Consider the following 17,210-nt stretch of genomic DNA (forward strand, 5'->3'; position numbering starts at 1 on the left):
CACTATCAACCAGAGAAGTGCAACCTCGATCATCAAGCAGCTTTCAGTTTTGGAACACGAACCGAACAGAAAGTCAGAAGTGATACCCCTGGTGAGAATTGATCGTCATCTTTTGTATAACTTCCCGAAATTATCTTACTTCCATAATAAGCTAACTAGAATCCTCTCCAATTCAGCTCCATCAGCGTATGCCCCAGAAAAAGCTGGAAAGCATTCGCCGGCATTTTCATTTGGATTAAAAATTCTCAAAGAAAGACAATCAGACACGCCAGGTAAAATCTAAGCATTTCGAATGAAAGTCAGTTCATTTGTATTTGTCCCATCCACAAACTACATTTCTTTTCATATTCTAGCGCCTTGTGCGTACGCTCCTGAGAAAGTCACATTAGATCACGTGCCAACTTATCTTTTTCCAAAACCTGTCATAATCCAACCAAAGGGATGGATAAAGTACGTATGAATCGTACAAATGCCAACGAACGTTGTCTCATTTACATTTTGCTTTTTTTATTTTTGTGTTTTTTTTGCTTATTTAGTGGTCGTCCAATTATCGCATAGAAGACTTCGCACTGCTTTGCCATTTTCTTTCACTTCATCTATTTCACAATATACCAATTTGTAAGTACATTGCGGCTATTCACCATTCACAAAATCCTCATGTAACTAACATTAGTCGAAAGAAAAAGATCCCAATTTTAAGCCAAACTAATCGCACTAATCGTGTTTACTAACCGAATCCAACAATTTTTCCAATTAATCAAACAAAGCTCCGAACGAGTATACGATTCCGACGGTTTTAGGATCTAGCAAAGAGGCGAACATTCGATCAGCGCCCGCCTACACGTAATAAAATCGATAATGCCATTAAAATGACTAAAAGAATTAACAGCAAATAATATTAGTTTGATAGGTCGACAAAAGACGATACAACCGCCGAGTATTCGATTCCCAGGACCGGGTGCCTACGATCCAACAGCCGAAGTTGTTATGAATAAATCGCCACAATTTTCAATGGGTACTCTTTTCAGTGCAACTTTGAAAATATTACTCATTATAGTCAAAATCGAATTCTTTTATTAAAACTCTACTAACCCGTTTAACAGGTCAAAGAATAACCAAAACGACAAAGAATGGAGGACCTGGACCAGGTTCACACTTCCCAGAAAAGGTTCCAATTTAAAACTAATTAAAACTACTAATCAAGTCATCAAAGAGTCATCAAGACGTTTGACATTTATTCGGTTCTTTTCAATTTCACATACATTTAGGTGAACCTCTCACATGTTCCTGCATTCAGTTTTGGCATACGGCATTCGTCGTACCTGGGGAATTTTACCGATTTGAAGAAATCATCATCAAATCTTGCAAAAAATGCGAAGCATTAACTCTCCAACATCCACTGTTTTCCTAACCCATTTATTTTTTCCCCTTTGAAATGAATAAAAATTGTATTTTTTTCCATTTTCTACAATAACCAACATGTTTTTTTTACTAATTAAAAATGTTATTTACTGAAAATACATAGTTGAATGATTATTTTATTGAATTTTTATTTCGTTGAAATTTGTTTCCGGAAATAAAAGTCGTCATGATTTAGATCAAAATGAAATATCATCGTACTGTGAAATGCGCAACATTTCCAATGGAGGTCGATGGATAATTGTTGATGTTATCGACCCAGTATTACTATCATCGCAATTGCTTACACAGGATGAGTTCACTGTATCTTTGCTGATTGACAATCATTTTTTTATGGTTTAAACAAGATAAATATCGCAAAAATCATTCGTCCGGTCATGAAAGTTGTTTTTTTTTAAATAATCACACGTACAAATTTCCAAGAAGAAACAGGTTTCATTTATTGATTCATATTTTGAATATTTCGGAAAATATTATTTTGATCACACACACGCTAGTTGAAAAGAAATTATCGCAAGTCCATCGTATTGATCCGTATGTCGCAGTGGTAGAGTCAGTAGCTTATTTGGAAACTTCGAACTTGATTTCAACACATGTTTTGCCCTGAAAATGGATGAGATTCGATTTCATTTCACATTATAGTCTTAATAATGAACTCCATTGTTTTTGTCACCAAAAACCATTATAAACTCATTAATCATTCATACCGTATCATGTGTAATTTCATCGCGAACGGTGATTCTACCGGCAGCCATGGGCAACATATTCTTGAACTTTGAAATGTCGACCTTTTTCGATCCATCCATACATTTGCGACCTTCTGGCACTGGGCAATCACTGGGTATACCAAACATTTCCAATTTTTCCTTTTGTTCCTTGGTCTTATGATCCAATGCACTGCAAAGGTCGGGATTTCCACTAATTGAAAAGAATAAAATGGGAATTTATTATTAAACGTTTCATCAAAAAAAGTGTGAAAATCACTGCAATTATGCAAAACTAGTCTTACCTTAACAATACATTTCCATTCTTGCTAACGGTATAGTTCACCTATTGATGAGAAAAATAAACATTTTAGAATAGTTCGATCTAGATTTTGGCGGTGACATATAGCGTATTAGCTTAGTAATTAATGCCAGTTAGTACGTTAACGAGGTATTTAGTGGGATTGACACCGCCAATATTTCGCAAAAATCTCAACCATTCTTTAAAATTACTATTTAAAAAAATATTTTGTTCTACCTTTGCCTCCTTGAATCCCTTGGACGAAATACAGCCAATCGTTGTCAAAAAGCAGTCTTTGCTTAAAGTAGCCGTAAGGTTCTGATCTACCATAAGTACATTATTTTCGGCGCAGTTCATCACCGAGATCAAATTCATTTTGTATCCATTCTATATTGATGCGAAACAAAAAACCAGATATTGTTATTTTCATTCGATTCGAAACAAGTTCTATGAGAAATTCAATGAATAACGATTGAAAACATTTCGTTACGTTCAAAATCCGTCAAAGTTTTTTTTCTTCAGAATAAAAAAAATATTTTCCATTTTAAGTTTTGCATTCGATATGAAAAAAAAGAAGTAATTTTTATTTTTTAGTTTGAGGTATGAAGTGTAATTTTGAAAAAATAGCGAATTTTCCAAAGCAATTGTGAAAAAATACTTTGAATTGTGCGCACTTGATTCCTCAAAACAAATGTGAATGCAATTTTTTCTGAAGAATAAAACTTGGAATTTCGAGTTGATGACACTTACACAAGCCAAACAGTTATCCACATAGAAGTTTAAAATTGCCAACAGTGCAAGAGTAACACACAATTTGAAATGAAACATTTTGGCTTAACACAGTGCAAAATTTTATTTTTCAAACTAAGAAGACAAATATTTGTTGGAGAATATAGATCACGTTTCTGACTGAAAGTCCAGATTGATGCTGTCGGTGGAATAGTAAAATCGGCCCTTTATATAGTAGCTCAAAGCCATCATACGCTTGAGTGACACAGATCTGCCAACTGATAGCAGAATTGCCTAAATTTAAACAATTTAATCGCAAAATTTTATGGATATGATACAACCGATTCAGATAGCTATCGACTAAGTACAATCTAATTCTTTCCGTTCATATTGATCAAGGTCAATTGTGGACGTTTCCTCGTTGCTTGCTGATATCATGATTAGTATATTACAATTACACTCATTACACGTCTACAAAAAAAAAATTTTTTTTTTCAAATTGCGAAAACGTGAAAACAATCCGGAAATTTTGATAATTAATCCCACTGCGGCACATCAAATAACTATTTCAATTAAAAGGTTTTGAAAAAGAAAGAAAAACATTTCACACTGCAGAACTTCGGTTGTCAACGAATCCCATTTATCTGCCAATGTTCAATACAGCGTGCAAGCAAGATTTTCCCTGTGAAAAGAGATAAATGTCATAAATTGAATCAAATGCAGTCGATGACATTGAATCCGAATGATTTGAACAAACTCACCGTGTCATGGGTTGCATCGATAGATATGTCAATATTTCCCATAGCCAGGGGCATAAGAGACTTATGCTTCGAGATGTCAATTTTCTGAGATCCATCGGAACATTGGCGCATCTGAACAAAGAAAATCAATTTAATTTCTGTTGAAAAATCGTTTCAATTTCTGTCAAAATCATTTATACAACCTTATCAACGGGGCAATTTTTCGGTAAGCCGAATGACATCAGTGCCGTTGCAACTCCTTTCGAATCTTTCTGCAATTCGGAGCACACGTCGGTATTACCGCTTGTGATGCGATTTCCATTCTTCAAAATCGTGTATTTCACCTGTTTGAAAATGTCGCGATTAATGAAAGTAACTGTGGCACGTATTTTTTTCAGTCCACCTACCGTACAAGTTTTAAAACCAGTTGTCTCTGCGCATCCTTTCACGGCAATTTCACAATTCTTGGTCAAGGAAACGGTCACATTAGGATCAATCTTCAATACCTGATCTGCTCCACCGCAATTCTCCATTTTCACCAAACGTGCCTTATATCCATTCTACAGCCAAAGAAAAAAAACAAAGTCGATAAATGTCTTCTTTTCTTTAAAATTTTATTCAACAACGTACACAAGCACTGCTCAAACCAACTCCGATTGCTAACAAGAAGCAAACAAATAGTTTCTTGGAATTTTCCATAACTAATTTGATTAGGTATCGATTCAATGTGTTTAGATTAATAACAGCTACCGTCTAAGTGCAATTGTGAACGGCCGGCCTTTTTATATGCATCCCATCGAGATGCATTGCGTGTTGATAACATTTCATTGTCGGTTGCCCTGAACATGATTCATGTTACATGAACTTGATTCTATTTTCAATTAATTGCACAAAGCACACCTATTCATTAAGGTTTATCTTATTAGGCTTCTGTAAACAAAATCGGAAAATCTATTTTCTAGGTGACAAACCGAAAGCAGAAGAAAAATTGCATGACCCTTCCGAATTTCCATTCGTTGACCAAATTAATTCAAAATATTTCATTACAACAGCTTGTTGTCGAACGACAGATGTGCATCTCCACGGAAGAGCAGAATCCATTTCCGATTGATGATATTTTCAGCGATAATCAGATCGATAAAAAGTCATAGGCGTTGACATCACAGAACATTTTATTCCGTTGCAATAATTATAATGAGCCTTGCGTGATTACGGTTATTTTGTGGATTTGAACAGGGATTTTTTTTATAAACAAATGTCGAAAGGGAATATCTCTTGAAATGTTGAAAGTCGAGTTGATTCATCAAAGTATTTGCATTTTCAGCTATGTCTTCTCGTGTGGAAAAAAAATAACTGACTGACTTTAGATTCAGTTGACTGTAGTTGATTGAATTTATGTTTTTGTGTGAAGTAAATCACTTTTTCCCAAAATCAGCAATTTATTCTGACTTGTAACTTTAAATGATTTCAGTTAACTTTGATAGACTAACACCACACGTTGTACTGAAATGTCAATCAAAGTAAGTCATTTTTGTCCGAAATTAGTTAACTGACTGGTCAGTTACAATATTCGCACACTGGTTACCTTCGTCTTAGATGGAATTTAGTTCAATTAGTTGATGCATCCTTTCGAATTCCATCAGTTTTCTTCTATGTTAGCGCAAACCAAAATGGAACAATTGGACTTTAAAGATCAACCAACATTTTTAGACAAACGACTTTATTCACGCATATAAAAAAAACGAATAAATTCACGCATATAAAAAAATCCATTTTAGTACACCCAACTTAACCACTAAAAAATTGCATAGTTTCAGGCTATTCTATCGAAAATGATTAGTAATACTTCTAGTGCTTCCATAATTTCCATTGAAAACAAATCGGCGTTTTTTATTCTTCGCTTCAAATTCAAATTAACGGCAAATCATTTGGCTAATCGTCAATTAGCTGATAAATGATTTCGATGTTTTTGAACGATTTATAGTCGGGCACAACAAATGGTGAACTTTTGCTGGTTTCCAAATAGAATGTGCCATTCGGTCTAGTTGTGTTTGATATGATGTCGCCACCCATTATCGTTGTGACGTTGTTGAATGTGCATCGGTTTTGCGTAATCTCATCGTATGAAGCGCATTTGATTGCTATGAACGTGGCTGTTAACGTTTCCCAAAACAATTCATGTGAACGATGATGCGAACACTTATCTACAATCGACACAATAAATAGCGCTCGTTTAATTTGTAAATAACAAACCTTTTGTAACGTGATAAATCATTTTCAATGGACACATCAACTTACCGAATAAAGTGGTCAGTATGTTTCGTTTCTTACACCCAGGCTGGAGCTTGCCGCTATTCGGGTATATGTCAGCTGCACCGAGAGAATAGTTGAGTTTAAAAGAAAATAGAGTATATAGTGTGAAAAAAAATGGAGTATTGACTAACCGTGACCCATTGGTTTTGCCATTCCGAATTTTGTGATATCGGTGTGAATGACTTGAACATAATCGGCATCAGTTTCAGCTAAGCGTTTATCTTTTTCCGCGAAATCAAAACCCACTGACGCTGGATCTAAACCAATGATGATTCCAATTTTTTCCGTTGAATTCAACATTTTTGCCGAACAACCAGCCACATGCGCACCTAAGCTGTGCCCCACTGAGAATAGGCAGAAAAATCCGAGGTCAATCACAAATTTTGAAATAGACTGATTTTCAGAAAAAAAATATTCAGTCTATTTTGAAAAATAGAGCAGATAGATGAAATCTTAAAATTCACCGAGAGTTAAATCCTTCAAACTCATTCCATATTTAACCAGTGCTTCGATTAGTTCGGCCAATCTTCCGCCAACCTTTTAACATTAACATAATTCGTATTTAATTCAGAGTTTTTCTTTCGAATTTTAATGTTTTACTCACATCTTTCACTCGCCGCTTGGCCATGAAATAGTTCAGCGTAAATGCACCTTCCAACCAATCAACGACAATGAAATTATAATCACCAACACTCAGGTACACTTGACGATAACGATCGATAATCTCTTCCTTTGCTAAATATCCGTGAATGTGAATTTTTGTCGGTAATTCTGGATCGAAGAGTGTATCATTCGAAATTGATCGTTGGTTATCTATTCTTAAAACGGTGAAATTCGTTGGATTGTCACGTTTATATAATTTAAATATCACATCTTCATCGGCATCGAATGAACTCGTACAATCGTCGAACATTAAAATGCACACACAAAATAAAAAAGCCGTTGCACTTGAATGCATCATGTACGAAACTGAAAAATTAAGTGGTTCTGTTTGCGGGAGTAGCGTGACTGCAATCGAATTCCTTTCGACTGAATGCGTTCTTCATCCGACGAGTTCTAACTTACAAATATGAATAATATTTTTTTTTTAGATCTGAGATAAGCCAACAAAAATGTCTGTGCAACAAATGTCTAGATCGTCTGCTGTCTTTCGCTTTTTATATGTAGTTCAAATACACAATCGTCTTCTTTTAATCTAATCTAGTGGGTTTCCCTTTTGAAATGTACAAATATTATTATGTTGTATATTTGCCACATAAATTCACTACCAGCATATTCTCTTCGACTCAGACAAATGGTTTCAATTTCAATAGGGGACAACGGCTTCCCGACGCAAATTTAACTGAAATAAATATTTGTGAACACTGTTATCGGTGGTTTTGGTGTGGAAGTAGAGATTACCAGAAAATCTCAAAGTAGTTCAATTTTTGTTTTTGTATTATGGTCGAGAGTAATTCTATTATGAACAAAAATAATTTGTAACTGTTTTTTTTTTCTTCAAATGATTCACTGTTCTCTTTCCTATAAATCACTTTTCTTTCGAAACCAGTTAAAACTCTATCGTACACAAAATCAAACTAATTTATACGATTGAAAATATTTGCCATCTTTTATTTAAGAAAAATCAAACGTTTGAAAAACGCGTGAATGCAGCCTCACGTCTAACCCAAATGTGTGTAAACGTTTTGCGAATAATTGTAGCGATGGGATTTCTGATTACAACTCAGCAATGGAGGGGCGTTTTGCATAATGCACACGTGCAGCAACGGAAAAAACAGTACACGCACATTACACATCTAGCGTTGTATACACAAAAAGATGGTGTAATTTGACTAACTATTGTTTTTTTTTTCAAATTGGAGGAATATTGAATGAGTAGTGGATTGCATTTGGGTGAGATCGAATGATCAAGCTATTAAATGATTTGTGTCGCGTATATTTAGAATGACGCTAAACGCCGATTAACACTTAATCCACTGAACAATGTACTGTAACTGTGTAGAATGGGGCCAGATTTTACTGTTCCAGTTATTTTTAATGGCTGCATAGCGTTGGGCGTTTGATATTTCAGTATTTATGTATAAGTTACGAGTTCAATGTTATTGAAACTTTCGTAGTCGGGTATATTGTACGGAGGCTGGAATTCAGTCTCTAAATAAAAGATTCCGTATGATTTCGACGTGTGTTGTGTAATATCGCCTCCCATGATCGCAGTCACATTGTTGAATGTGCAATGTGCATCGACTTTCTCTGATTTCCTCGTACGAAACACATTGGATGGCCATGAATTTGGTCTTTAAACTCTCCAAAAATAAGAAATGCGAACGAACATGTGAACATTTTTCTGGAAAAGACGCAAATTGAAGATGAATTGTGGGAACTTTTTTCGGAGTCATATGAAAAGAAATTACCAATTAAATTAGTTAATCTATTCCGCAGTGGACAACCTGTCTAGTTCTTTCCAGAATTAGGGTAAAGGTCAGCTAAAAAAACGATAACTTTCATAGAAGCTATTTGTAAAAATGCGATATGTTGTGAGATAAATACCGTGGCCAAGCGAATGTGAGAAACCAAACTTATCACCGTCTGTGTGGATTATTTGAACATATTCAGCGTCCGTTTCACTCAGACGCTTATATCTTCCAAAAAAGTCAAATCCCACTGAAGTCGGATCCAGACCGATTATATTCGCTGTGACTTTAGTTGCTTTGCTGCTCGACCAGCAATATGAGCGCCTGTAAATCATTTCATCGTAAAAGTCATTAGAAGGACTAGACAAAATAGTTTTGGACAAAACAAATTCTCAAGAATGAACTTAATTTTATCAGGTAAAGTCTACCTAAAGAGACCGATAAAGCACAACTCAAATTGAATAAAATCCGCCTTTGTTCATATTACCTAAGCTGTGTCCCACTGAGATTGGCAGAAAAATCCCCAAGAAGAAAAGAAAAAAAGACGTTACTTCGTTGAGTAAAAAAGAAAAGAAATTATAATCACCAATAGTCAAATCCTTCAACTTCATTCCATTTTCAACTAGATGATCGATTAATTCGGCCAGTTTTGCACCAATCTACCGAATAAAATAAAAAGTTTCAATACCCGATGATCTAGTTAATTAAATTCGATCTGCCTTCAACTAACGTGGCGAACTCGACTTCTTGCCAAATAGTAATTGTAAGTGCTAGTGCATTGCATCCAATCGACTGCAATTCAATAAAATTGAAGTCTCCTAAATCCAAGTAGGCGTCAGTATAGGTCTTAATAACCTTTTCTTTGCTTTTAAATCCATGGATAAATATGCGTATCAGTCGACCCGAATTGAATGGTGTTTCGGAAACAGAGATAAGCTAACTAAAACGTGTGTGCACAGTTTCTCGATGTCTGCGGTTCTTGATAATTATTTTTTATAGTTTAAACCCTAATCTAATCTAATATTTGAGTTTGCCACCAAAATGCACAAATGTTGTATACTTTGTACACAAATTCACAATCAGCCTATTCTTCGAAACATTGTTGCAAATTTAATGCGGCCCAATTGAGATTAAATCCTAATGTTCAAGTTTATTGTTTAATTCTTATTCTGATACAAAACAACGAAAAATAATAACATTATTCGCTCATTTTTCGTTGTCTTGTATCAGAATAAGAATTAAACAATCGAGTTGAGCATTGTTAAAACTGATACAGTTGTTCACAGATCCAATTTTTTTTTTTAAATAAATTCTTATTATAACGTTGCGTTAACGCATATATTTGACACTACTTCATGCCGAAGCCACTACTTGAACAGAGTGAATAACAAATTCCAAATTGAATTCAGCTGAAGGAGCTTGAAGCAACAATGTCAATGGAGCCCACACGGTTCTGTTAGTTTGTCGCTAAACACACATACTACTTGAACGATGTTGCTTTTTTCTCAACACAACGATTCTCGATACACGAAATAAACTTGAATGAATGTTTGTCAACATTGTTTTCGGTGTTCATTTAATACCACCAAGTTCTGCTTGAATTTACAGAAGAAGAAAATCATGAATAAATTCAATACCACACTATTCTCGCCGATTCAGACAAATGATATCAATTTTCACACGGGATCGTTGTCCCTTCAACACACGAAGTAAACTTGAAAAAATGTTATCGGTGATTTCCTGTGTAGGAAGAGAGATTAACATTTTTCAAACCACGATTTTTTTTTTAATATTTCCATCACTTTATTACTTTTTTCGTATGTTCAATTGTAATTTTAATGAAAAAAGATCGTTTTCTCTACAGCATAGTTGAGTTTTTATATTAAAGTTCCACTGATTTTGTTAGAAAAGAATAGAGTAAATTTCATTCGACTTAAAAGTTTTCGTCGTTTTTTAGTAACTGTCAAGTACCCATACACTACTATAGTACAATGCGGACACGATTTTATTTATACCTTATCCGTTTTGCGAAGATTCAAGGAAAAAACATACTTTCAATCCAATCTGTTTGATATTTACTATCCCCCCTGACAACATTCAACACTGGTGAGGCATTTAGCATAATGCAAACAGAACACGCACACGTGTACAAATATGAACAAAAAAATGTTGTAATTCGGCTGACTATTGCCTTGTCTATGGAAAAATGTTGAACGAACATCGTTGACTGTTAAACGTCGATTAACAATTGTTCTGTAACTTTATAGAATAGGGCCAATTTTTTCGTTCCAGTTATTTTTTCGGGTTGCATAGTGTCAGGCGTTGGAGATTTCAGTCTTTATGTATAAGTGACGAAATCAATGTTATTAAAACTTCTATAGTCGGGTATATTGTATGGAGGTTGAAATTTAGTCTCTAAATAAAAGATTCCGTATGATTTCGGCGTGTGTTGTGTAATATCGCCTCCCATGATCGCAGTCACATTGTTGAACGTGCATCGTCTTTCTTTGATTTCCTCGTACGAAACACATTGGATGGCCGTGAATTTGGTCTTTAAACTCTCCAAAAACAAGTGATGCGAACGAACATGTGAACATTTTTCTGAAAACAACGTAAAATGAAGATAAATTGTGGGAAATTTTTTCCGAGTCATATGAAAAGAAATTACCAATTAATTGGGTTAATTTATTCCGCAGTGGACAGCCTGGCTGATCTGATCCTCCATTGGGGTAAAAGTCGGCTGAAAAAAAAAACGATATCTTTCATAGAAGCGATTTGTGAAAATGCAAAAAGATGTGAAATAATTACCGTGGCCAAGCGGAATTGAAAACCCAAACTTATCACCGTCTGTGTGGATTATTTGAACATAGTCAGCGTCAGAATCAGTCAGACGCTTATCCTTATTGAAGAAATCAAAACCCACTGAAGCCGGGTCCAGGCCGATTATATTCGCTATTTTCCCTTGTGACTTCAATTGTTTTGCTGCTCGACCAGCAATATGAGCGCCTGTAAATCATTTCGTCGTAAAAGTCATTGGGAAACTGATTATACAAATGCTTCACAATTTTGTTTTAAAATTAAGTTCACACAAGAAAATAGTTGTTTTGCATCTGAATTGTAGCCTTTTAAACACCATTTTCAATGCTTCAACGTAACTGATCTAATAGATCAACGCAATACAACTGAGGTGCTCAAAAACTCTTGCTCATATTACCTAAACTATGACCCACTGTGTTTGAGAATAGGCAGAAAAATCCCCAAAAAGAAAAGAAAAAAGAAAAACTTTACTTCGTTGACTAGATAAAAAAAGAAGAAATTATAATCACCAATAGTCAAATCCTTCAAATTCATTCCATTTTCAACGAGATGGTCGATTAATCCAGCCAGTTTCTGAGAAATCTATCGAACGAACAAACAAACAAGTTTTAATGGCCTTTGAACTATCTAATTAAGAATGATTTGTATTCAACTTACGGATCCAACGCGGCTTTTTGCCAAATAGTAATTGTAAGTGCTGGCGCCTTCAATCCAGTCAACGGCGATAAAATTGTAGTCTCCTATATCCAAGTAGTTTTCTGTATAACGTTTAATAACTTTTTCTTTGCTTTTATATCCATGAACAAATATGCGTGTCGGTCGGCTCGAATTGAATGGTGTTTCCGAAACGGCTGGTGAGCCATTGGGTTTCAATGCATAGTACATAACCGGATCTTCTCTTGTGTAAAGTCGGAACACCAAATCTTTATTGATGTCAAATGCATTGCTGTTGAGCACACAGATTGAAACGACCACAAAAACACAACTAATCATGAGCACAAACATCGCCGAAATTGTTTGAATTCGGTTTATGTTTTCAACAAAATAAATTACCGTCCCAATTTTTGCTTATCAAATATACACGAGCCACAGACAGTATTTGATTTAAATTTCGACGTCAAAAACACTTTAATTTAAATTCCACAGACGCAAAGCGACTTGCTTCCATCACTTCTAGATCACAACTGACTCATGGCCTCGACCGTGTTGCTAATTTGTTTTCGTTTTTTCTTCTTTTCTCACACAATTAATCGCATTTATTATACTCCACTTCGACTGTCGTTGTGTGTATGGCAGCAGTATGAACACAAAACGAATCGTATGTAGATGTGCATGTTGCCAATATTTATGTTTCGGCTCTTTGTGTGCTCATTCTAACCGTTGATATGATTACGGCGAAACAATCTTTTGTGCCTTTAACTCTGGGCTATCCCGCTTATCTTCACTTTATCTCTTTTAAACCGATTTTTTTCTACGAATTAATCGTGTGAAAACCAAACCGCGCGTTAATGATTCATGCCAAGCTTAAAATGTTTAAATGTTTGTTTATTCATTCGGTTTCCTATTAATAAAACAAATGCCATAAAATCGTTTATTTAATTTAAATTGACACAATTCATTCAACCAAAATACGAACGAAACAGGTGTAATACTGAATATTTACCTAAGTAAGACGAAAACGAATTTTGCAAGGTTGTTATACTCAGCCTATGGCATAAGTTATCGCTTTATTATTTATTGAAACTTCCATACACCTTAGACTATTGCAAAGCTATTATAGACACATTTACCTCATACATTCATTCCGCATCGTTGACATTTTGCCGTTCATATTTTATTGTCACAGGTCACAAATTGATTTGAGAACCAAATGATATATACTTTCCGCGCTTGTGTCATAGAATGGTCGTGTTTTTGTAATTGTAGTACTGGTGGATTTTATTTCGTTTGTATCTGTTGTTGAGTGATATAATTTCTATGCAATTCAATTGTATGTACGTCACATAGTAATGTGATAATTACCATTCAGTTTTTTTTTCACGTAATTCACAACGAATTCAAAATGAATGTAATAACTAACAAACAATGAACAGTTTGAACGGATGTCACATGCTGTCCACATTCTATTCTATTTAACAATCAAATCAGCTGATTTCGTTTTCAATACCTTGTTATTCACATCGTTCTGTGGGAAGGCAAATAAAATAAACTGAAATGAATAGAAAGAGAAAGATCGTATGATTCTGCATTCTCATTGTGATAACACTTTTGCTGTTCATTCAGGTGGTATTTGAAACACTCTAAATGGAAATTGTAGAGCAATGTGAGTTTGATCGTATTTGTGGAGGATAAAAGAATGAAAAATATATATTCGGCGGAAAAGTTTACTTTTACACAAAAATTTGCTTCAAAAACCATGCACAGATTGCACACTGATGCGCAGTTTGGAATATAAAAACGCTAATTGATTGAATAATTGATAAAGTATTGATAATGATATCGTGATATCTATAGATAATACACTATCTTTTGTACAGTGCATTTACATCGGCATAAAACTGCTTTTGAACAATATTAATTGCGTTTCTAATTTTCAAACTAACGCTTGCCATATATAATTGCCAAGTTCCAAATACTTTGTCTTTCAGATTGCGAAATTAAAGTGTGGTGTGTCTAATTGCATTTTAAATGATTCAATTTAATTTCACACTTTTTGTTATCTTCTTTGATAGATAATCACGTATTTACTGAGAATTTTCAGAATAGTTTACACTGTTTAAATATTCAATTACTCATGAATGATTTAGAAGCAATTACAATTGATTTTACTCTCATATCCATACCACCTACACCTCTTATAATAATTTTCCTCTCATACCGTTGCGCTCTCAATTTTCATGCATTTTGCAATATTTTGTTCGGCATTCGAAGACTGTGAAATGAATCGTCAATAAAGGTGTGACTATCACGTTTTTAAGCAATCGCTATCGCGCGGTTTCGGTGTGAAAAGGGTGATCAATATCTATTTCAAACCAAAAAAGTTCCCCAAATTTAAACATTCTTTTTCAATTAATGTGTTCAAGTATTCGTTTAAAGAATTGCTTGTTATCTTTGATTTTTTTGAAACGATCGACGGTTTTCACTCAAAAGAACACCATAGAGAGAACGAATCACATTCTTACGAAAGAGATAAAACGGCAATATCCTACAAAATTAAACAAATTTATGAGATTAAAAGCATTTTCCGTTCTTTATTAAAGTAAAAAAACAGTAAGTTTACTGATAGAATTTCTCATTACAGACTGAATGTGCATTTTGCACTTAATGTTCTCTTGGAATTAGGTGACTTTACGTATAAGCGACGATTTCAATGTTATTGAAATGTTTGTTGTCGCCCATATTATATGGTGGTTCGGCTCTAGTTTCTAAATAGAATATTCCGTATGCTTTCGGTATGTGTTGTGTAATATCGCCTCCCATGATCGCAGTCACATTGTTGGTTGTGCATCGATTTTGTTTAATTTCATCATACGAAGCACATTGAATGGCCATGAATTTCGTTGTTAAACTCTCCAAGAACAAGTGATGCGAACGGCTGTGGGAACATTTGTCTAAAAAAATAACACAATAATGTTAAGTTATGTGAATTTCTTTGTGGGAATCATATGAAAAAGTACCCAATATATTATTTGAACATCCAGGCTGGGATCTTCCGAAATTAGGGTAGAAGTCGCCTAAAAAATGATATCTTTCATAGAGTTTGTGGAAAAAATAACACCGTGCAACACATGTCAAAACACATTGGGGTTTCAAATCTACGTTCATAGAGGACCCCAATACAAACATTTCTGCATCATTACTTTCTCAGGAAGAAGTCTGAATAAGAAAGTTATGGGATTTGGTAGCCATTTCTTTAGCATATGAACATAATTCAGTGAATTTTCGATTGAAACACTGAAATTATGATAGAAATCTATATTAATATTTACGTTACTTGAAAGGTGAGACCGAATTTGTTGCAAATCTGGATGGGAATATGAATTTTGTAATGTGAATGCGTTAAAATAACGCTTCAGGCACCTGAGTTAGCAAATTCAGCTCAGCTCAGCTCAGGCCTGCTCAGCAGTAAATATGCAATCTCTGTTTTTCAGTTTTAGTGAGTTCAAACATGTTTTGTGCTATATCTAAGGAACCACCCAACAGATTTTAATAAATTATTAATATAGATTTCTATCATAATTTCAGTGTTTCAATCGAAAATTCACTGAATTATGTTCATATACTAAAGAAATGGCTACCAAACCCCATAACTTTCTTATTCAGACGTCTTCCTGAGAAAGTAATGATGCAGAAATGTTTGTATTGGGGTCCTCTATGAACGTAGATTTGAAACCCCAATGTGTTTTGACATGTGTTGCACGGTGTATGTGGTAAGTACCGAGACCAAGTGGTTTTGCAAAACCAAAGTTATCGCCGTCCGTGTGGATTATTTGAACATAATCAGCGTCTGAATCAGCCAAACGCTTATCTTTATTAGAGAAATCAAATCCCACTGAAGCCGGGTCAAGAGCGATTATATTCGCTACTCTCCCTTTTGTCCTCAGTTGCTTTGCAGCTCGGCCAGCAATGTGGGCACCTATAAATAATTTGAACATAAAAAACATTAGAAAAACTTGTCATAAAAGTTATTCGTGTTCCCAACAATTTGCACTTCAAAAATTAGTTACCTAAACTATGACCAACAAGGGTCAAATCCTTCAATTTCAATCCGTTTGCAACGAGATGATCGATTAATTCAGCCAATTTCGCAGCAATCTACCAAACAAATAAATTTCAATAGCCTTTGAACTATTCAATTGAAAATGATTTGCATCCAACTTACGGATCCAACTCGACTTTTTGCCAAATAGTAATTGAAAGTGTTGGCGCCAGAAATCCAATCGACTGCAATGAAATTGAAGTCTCCTAATTTCAAGTAGGCTTCTGTGTAACGCTGAATAGTCTTTTCTTTGCTTTTATATCCATGAACAAATATGCGTGTTGGTCGGTTCGGATTGAATGGTGTTTGCGAAACGGCTGGTGAGCCATTGAGTTTCAATACATAATACATGATCGGCGCTTCTTTCGTGTAAAGCCGAAACGCCAAATCTCTCTCAATGTTGAACGCACGGCCATTGAGCACACAAATCGAAGCGATCACAAACGCGAAACTAGCTATTCGCACTAACATCGCAGATGATTAATAATTCGATTTATATTAATGACAAAAAATGTACTGTTTCAATTGTTGTTGTCTGGAAAGTAACTTGATTTAACCACTTCTAGATCACAACTGACTCACTGCCCCAACCATATTGCTGATTTTGCAAATATTTATCTTTCGGCTTATTTGTGTCCATGATTAAGACGCAATAATCTATTATCGTTGATACGGGACTGTCCCGCTTATCTTCCCTTTATCTATTTTATACCAAACAAAAAATATATAATTTTATCGCGTGAAAACCACACCGCGTATCGATGATTCATTCCGAGCTTAGAAGCTTTTCTTTACTTATTCCATTTCTTATTAATGAAACAAATGACTCAAATTGCGCTTTTCAAAAACACTAAATCAATCAGATGTACAAGTTTGAATCCAACGACACACCATTTATTTCATTTCATATTTTTATTTAACAATATTGAATCCAAGCACATATCCATGGGTAAGGTTGAGAGTAGTGTATGTTTCATTGACTTTCTTACGAAAGAGAAGAGTAAGTTTCTTTCGGCT

General features: G+C 34.8%; 5 protein-coding genes across 10 annotated transcripts in view; 1 reads left to right on the forward strand and 4 right to left on the reverse strand.

The window, feature by feature from the left end:
• LOC129565208 (uncharacterized) overlaps positions 1-1,536 on the forward strand; it is a 10,915-nt gene extending 9,379 nt beyond the window's left edge. For 3 of the 5 annotated variants that reach the window (XM_055439797.1, XM_055439796.1, XM_055439798.1), the window contains 6 exons: positions 1-91; positions 177-272; positions 768-843; positions 903-1,015; positions 1,104-1,168; positions 1,269-1,536. The exon at positions 1-91 is cut by the window's left edge and continues 320 nt beyond it. In XM_055439797.1, coding sequence (XP_055295772.1) covers positions 1-91; positions 177-272; positions 768-843; positions 903-1,015; positions 1,104-1,168; positions 1,269-1,385 — 558 coding nt within the window. In that variant the 3' untranslated portion in view covers positions 1,386-1,536. Of the gene's footprint in view, positions 92-176; positions 273-353; positions 451-536; positions 619-767; positions 846-902; positions 1,016-1,103; positions 1,169-1,268 lie in introns of those variants that run through there. The other 2 variants (XR_008687587.1, XR_008687588.1) reach the window with 2 other exon arrangements.
• A 327-nt stretch (positions 1,537-1,863) lies between these two features.
• On the reverse strand, positions 1,864-4,633 carry LOC129564970 (uncharacterized). Its single transcript, XM_055439222.1, has 11 exons — positions 4,524-4,633; positions 4,301-4,453; positions 4,097-4,237; positions 3,915-4,025; positions 3,802-3,835; positions 3,621-3,624; positions 3,408-3,447; positions 2,662-2,811; positions 2,429-2,469; positions 2,127-2,337; positions 1,864-2,022 (listed from the first exon to the last, which is right to left on the reverse strand). Exons 1-11 carry the CDS (start codon positions 4,590-4,592, stop codon positions 1,981-1,983), a joined length of 996 nt encoding a protein of 331 aa, XP_055295197.1. The 5' UTR covers positions 4,593-4,633; the 3' UTR covers positions 1,864-1,980.
• A 963-nt stretch (positions 4,634-5,596) lies between these two features.
• LOC129565210 (inactive pancreatic lipase-related protein 1-like) lies at positions 5,597-9,433 on the reverse strand. Its single transcript, XM_055439799.1, has 9 exons — positions 9,204-9,433; positions 9,046-9,119; positions 8,754-8,941; positions 8,618-8,689; positions 6,811-8,550; positions 6,671-6,743; positions 6,338-6,550; positions 6,192-6,263; positions 5,597-6,097 (listed from the first exon to the last, which is right to left on the reverse strand). The coding sequence occupies exons 5-9, from the start codon at positions 7,165-7,167 to the stop codon at positions 5,826-5,828; spliced, it is 987 nt and encodes a 328-aa protein (XP_055295774.1). The 5' UTR covers positions 7,168-8,550; positions 8,618-8,689; positions 8,754-8,941; positions 9,046-9,119; positions 9,204-9,433; the 3' UTR covers positions 5,597-5,825.
• A 977-nt stretch (positions 9,434-10,410) lies between these two features.
• Positions 10,411-13,552, reverse strand: LOC129565215 (lipase member H-A-like). 2 transcript variants are annotated; one of them, XM_055439803.1, is made up of 7 exons: positions 13,098-13,552; positions 12,092-12,995; positions 11,944-12,016; positions 11,832-11,846; positions 11,426-11,623; positions 11,286-11,357; positions 10,411-11,218 (listed from the first exon to the last, which is right to left on the reverse strand). In XM_055439803.1, exons 2-7 carry the CDS (start codon positions 12,437-12,439, stop codon positions 10,956-10,958), a joined length of 969 nt encoding a protein of 322 aa, XP_055295778.1. In that variant the 5' UTR covers positions 12,440-12,995; positions 13,098-13,552; the 3' UTR covers positions 10,411-10,955. The 2 variants fall into 2 exon arrangements, with proteins under 2 accessions (XP_055295778.1, XP_055295779.1); XM_055439804.1 differs by having other exon boundaries at positions 12,092-13,552.
• A 1,104-nt stretch (positions 13,553-14,656) lies between these two features.
• LOC129565216 (lipase member H-B-like) lies at positions 14,657-16,785 on the reverse strand. The gene is made up of 5 exons (XM_055439805.1): positions 16,317-16,785; positions 16,162-16,249; positions 15,873-16,070; positions 15,112-15,168; positions 14,657-15,045 (listed from the first exon to the last, which is right to left on the reverse strand). Exons 1-5 carry the CDS (start codon positions 16,662-16,664, stop codon positions 14,783-14,785), a joined length of 954 nt encoding a protein of 317 aa, XP_055295780.1. The 5' UTR covers positions 16,665-16,785; the 3' UTR covers positions 14,657-14,782.
• Positions 16,786-17,210: the final 425 nt, after the last annotated feature.

Source organism: Sitodiplosis mosellana, unplaced genomic scaffold (genome assembly GCF_009176505.1).
Source record: "Sitodiplosis mosellana isolate CC-2019 unplaced genomic scaffold, AAFC_SMos_1.0 Smas_scaffold_2, whole genome shotgun sequence".
In the NCBI taxonomy this organism is placed as follows: domain Eukaryota; kingdom Metazoa; phylum Arthropoda; class Insecta; order Diptera; family Cecidomyiidae; genus Sitodiplosis; species Sitodiplosis mosellana.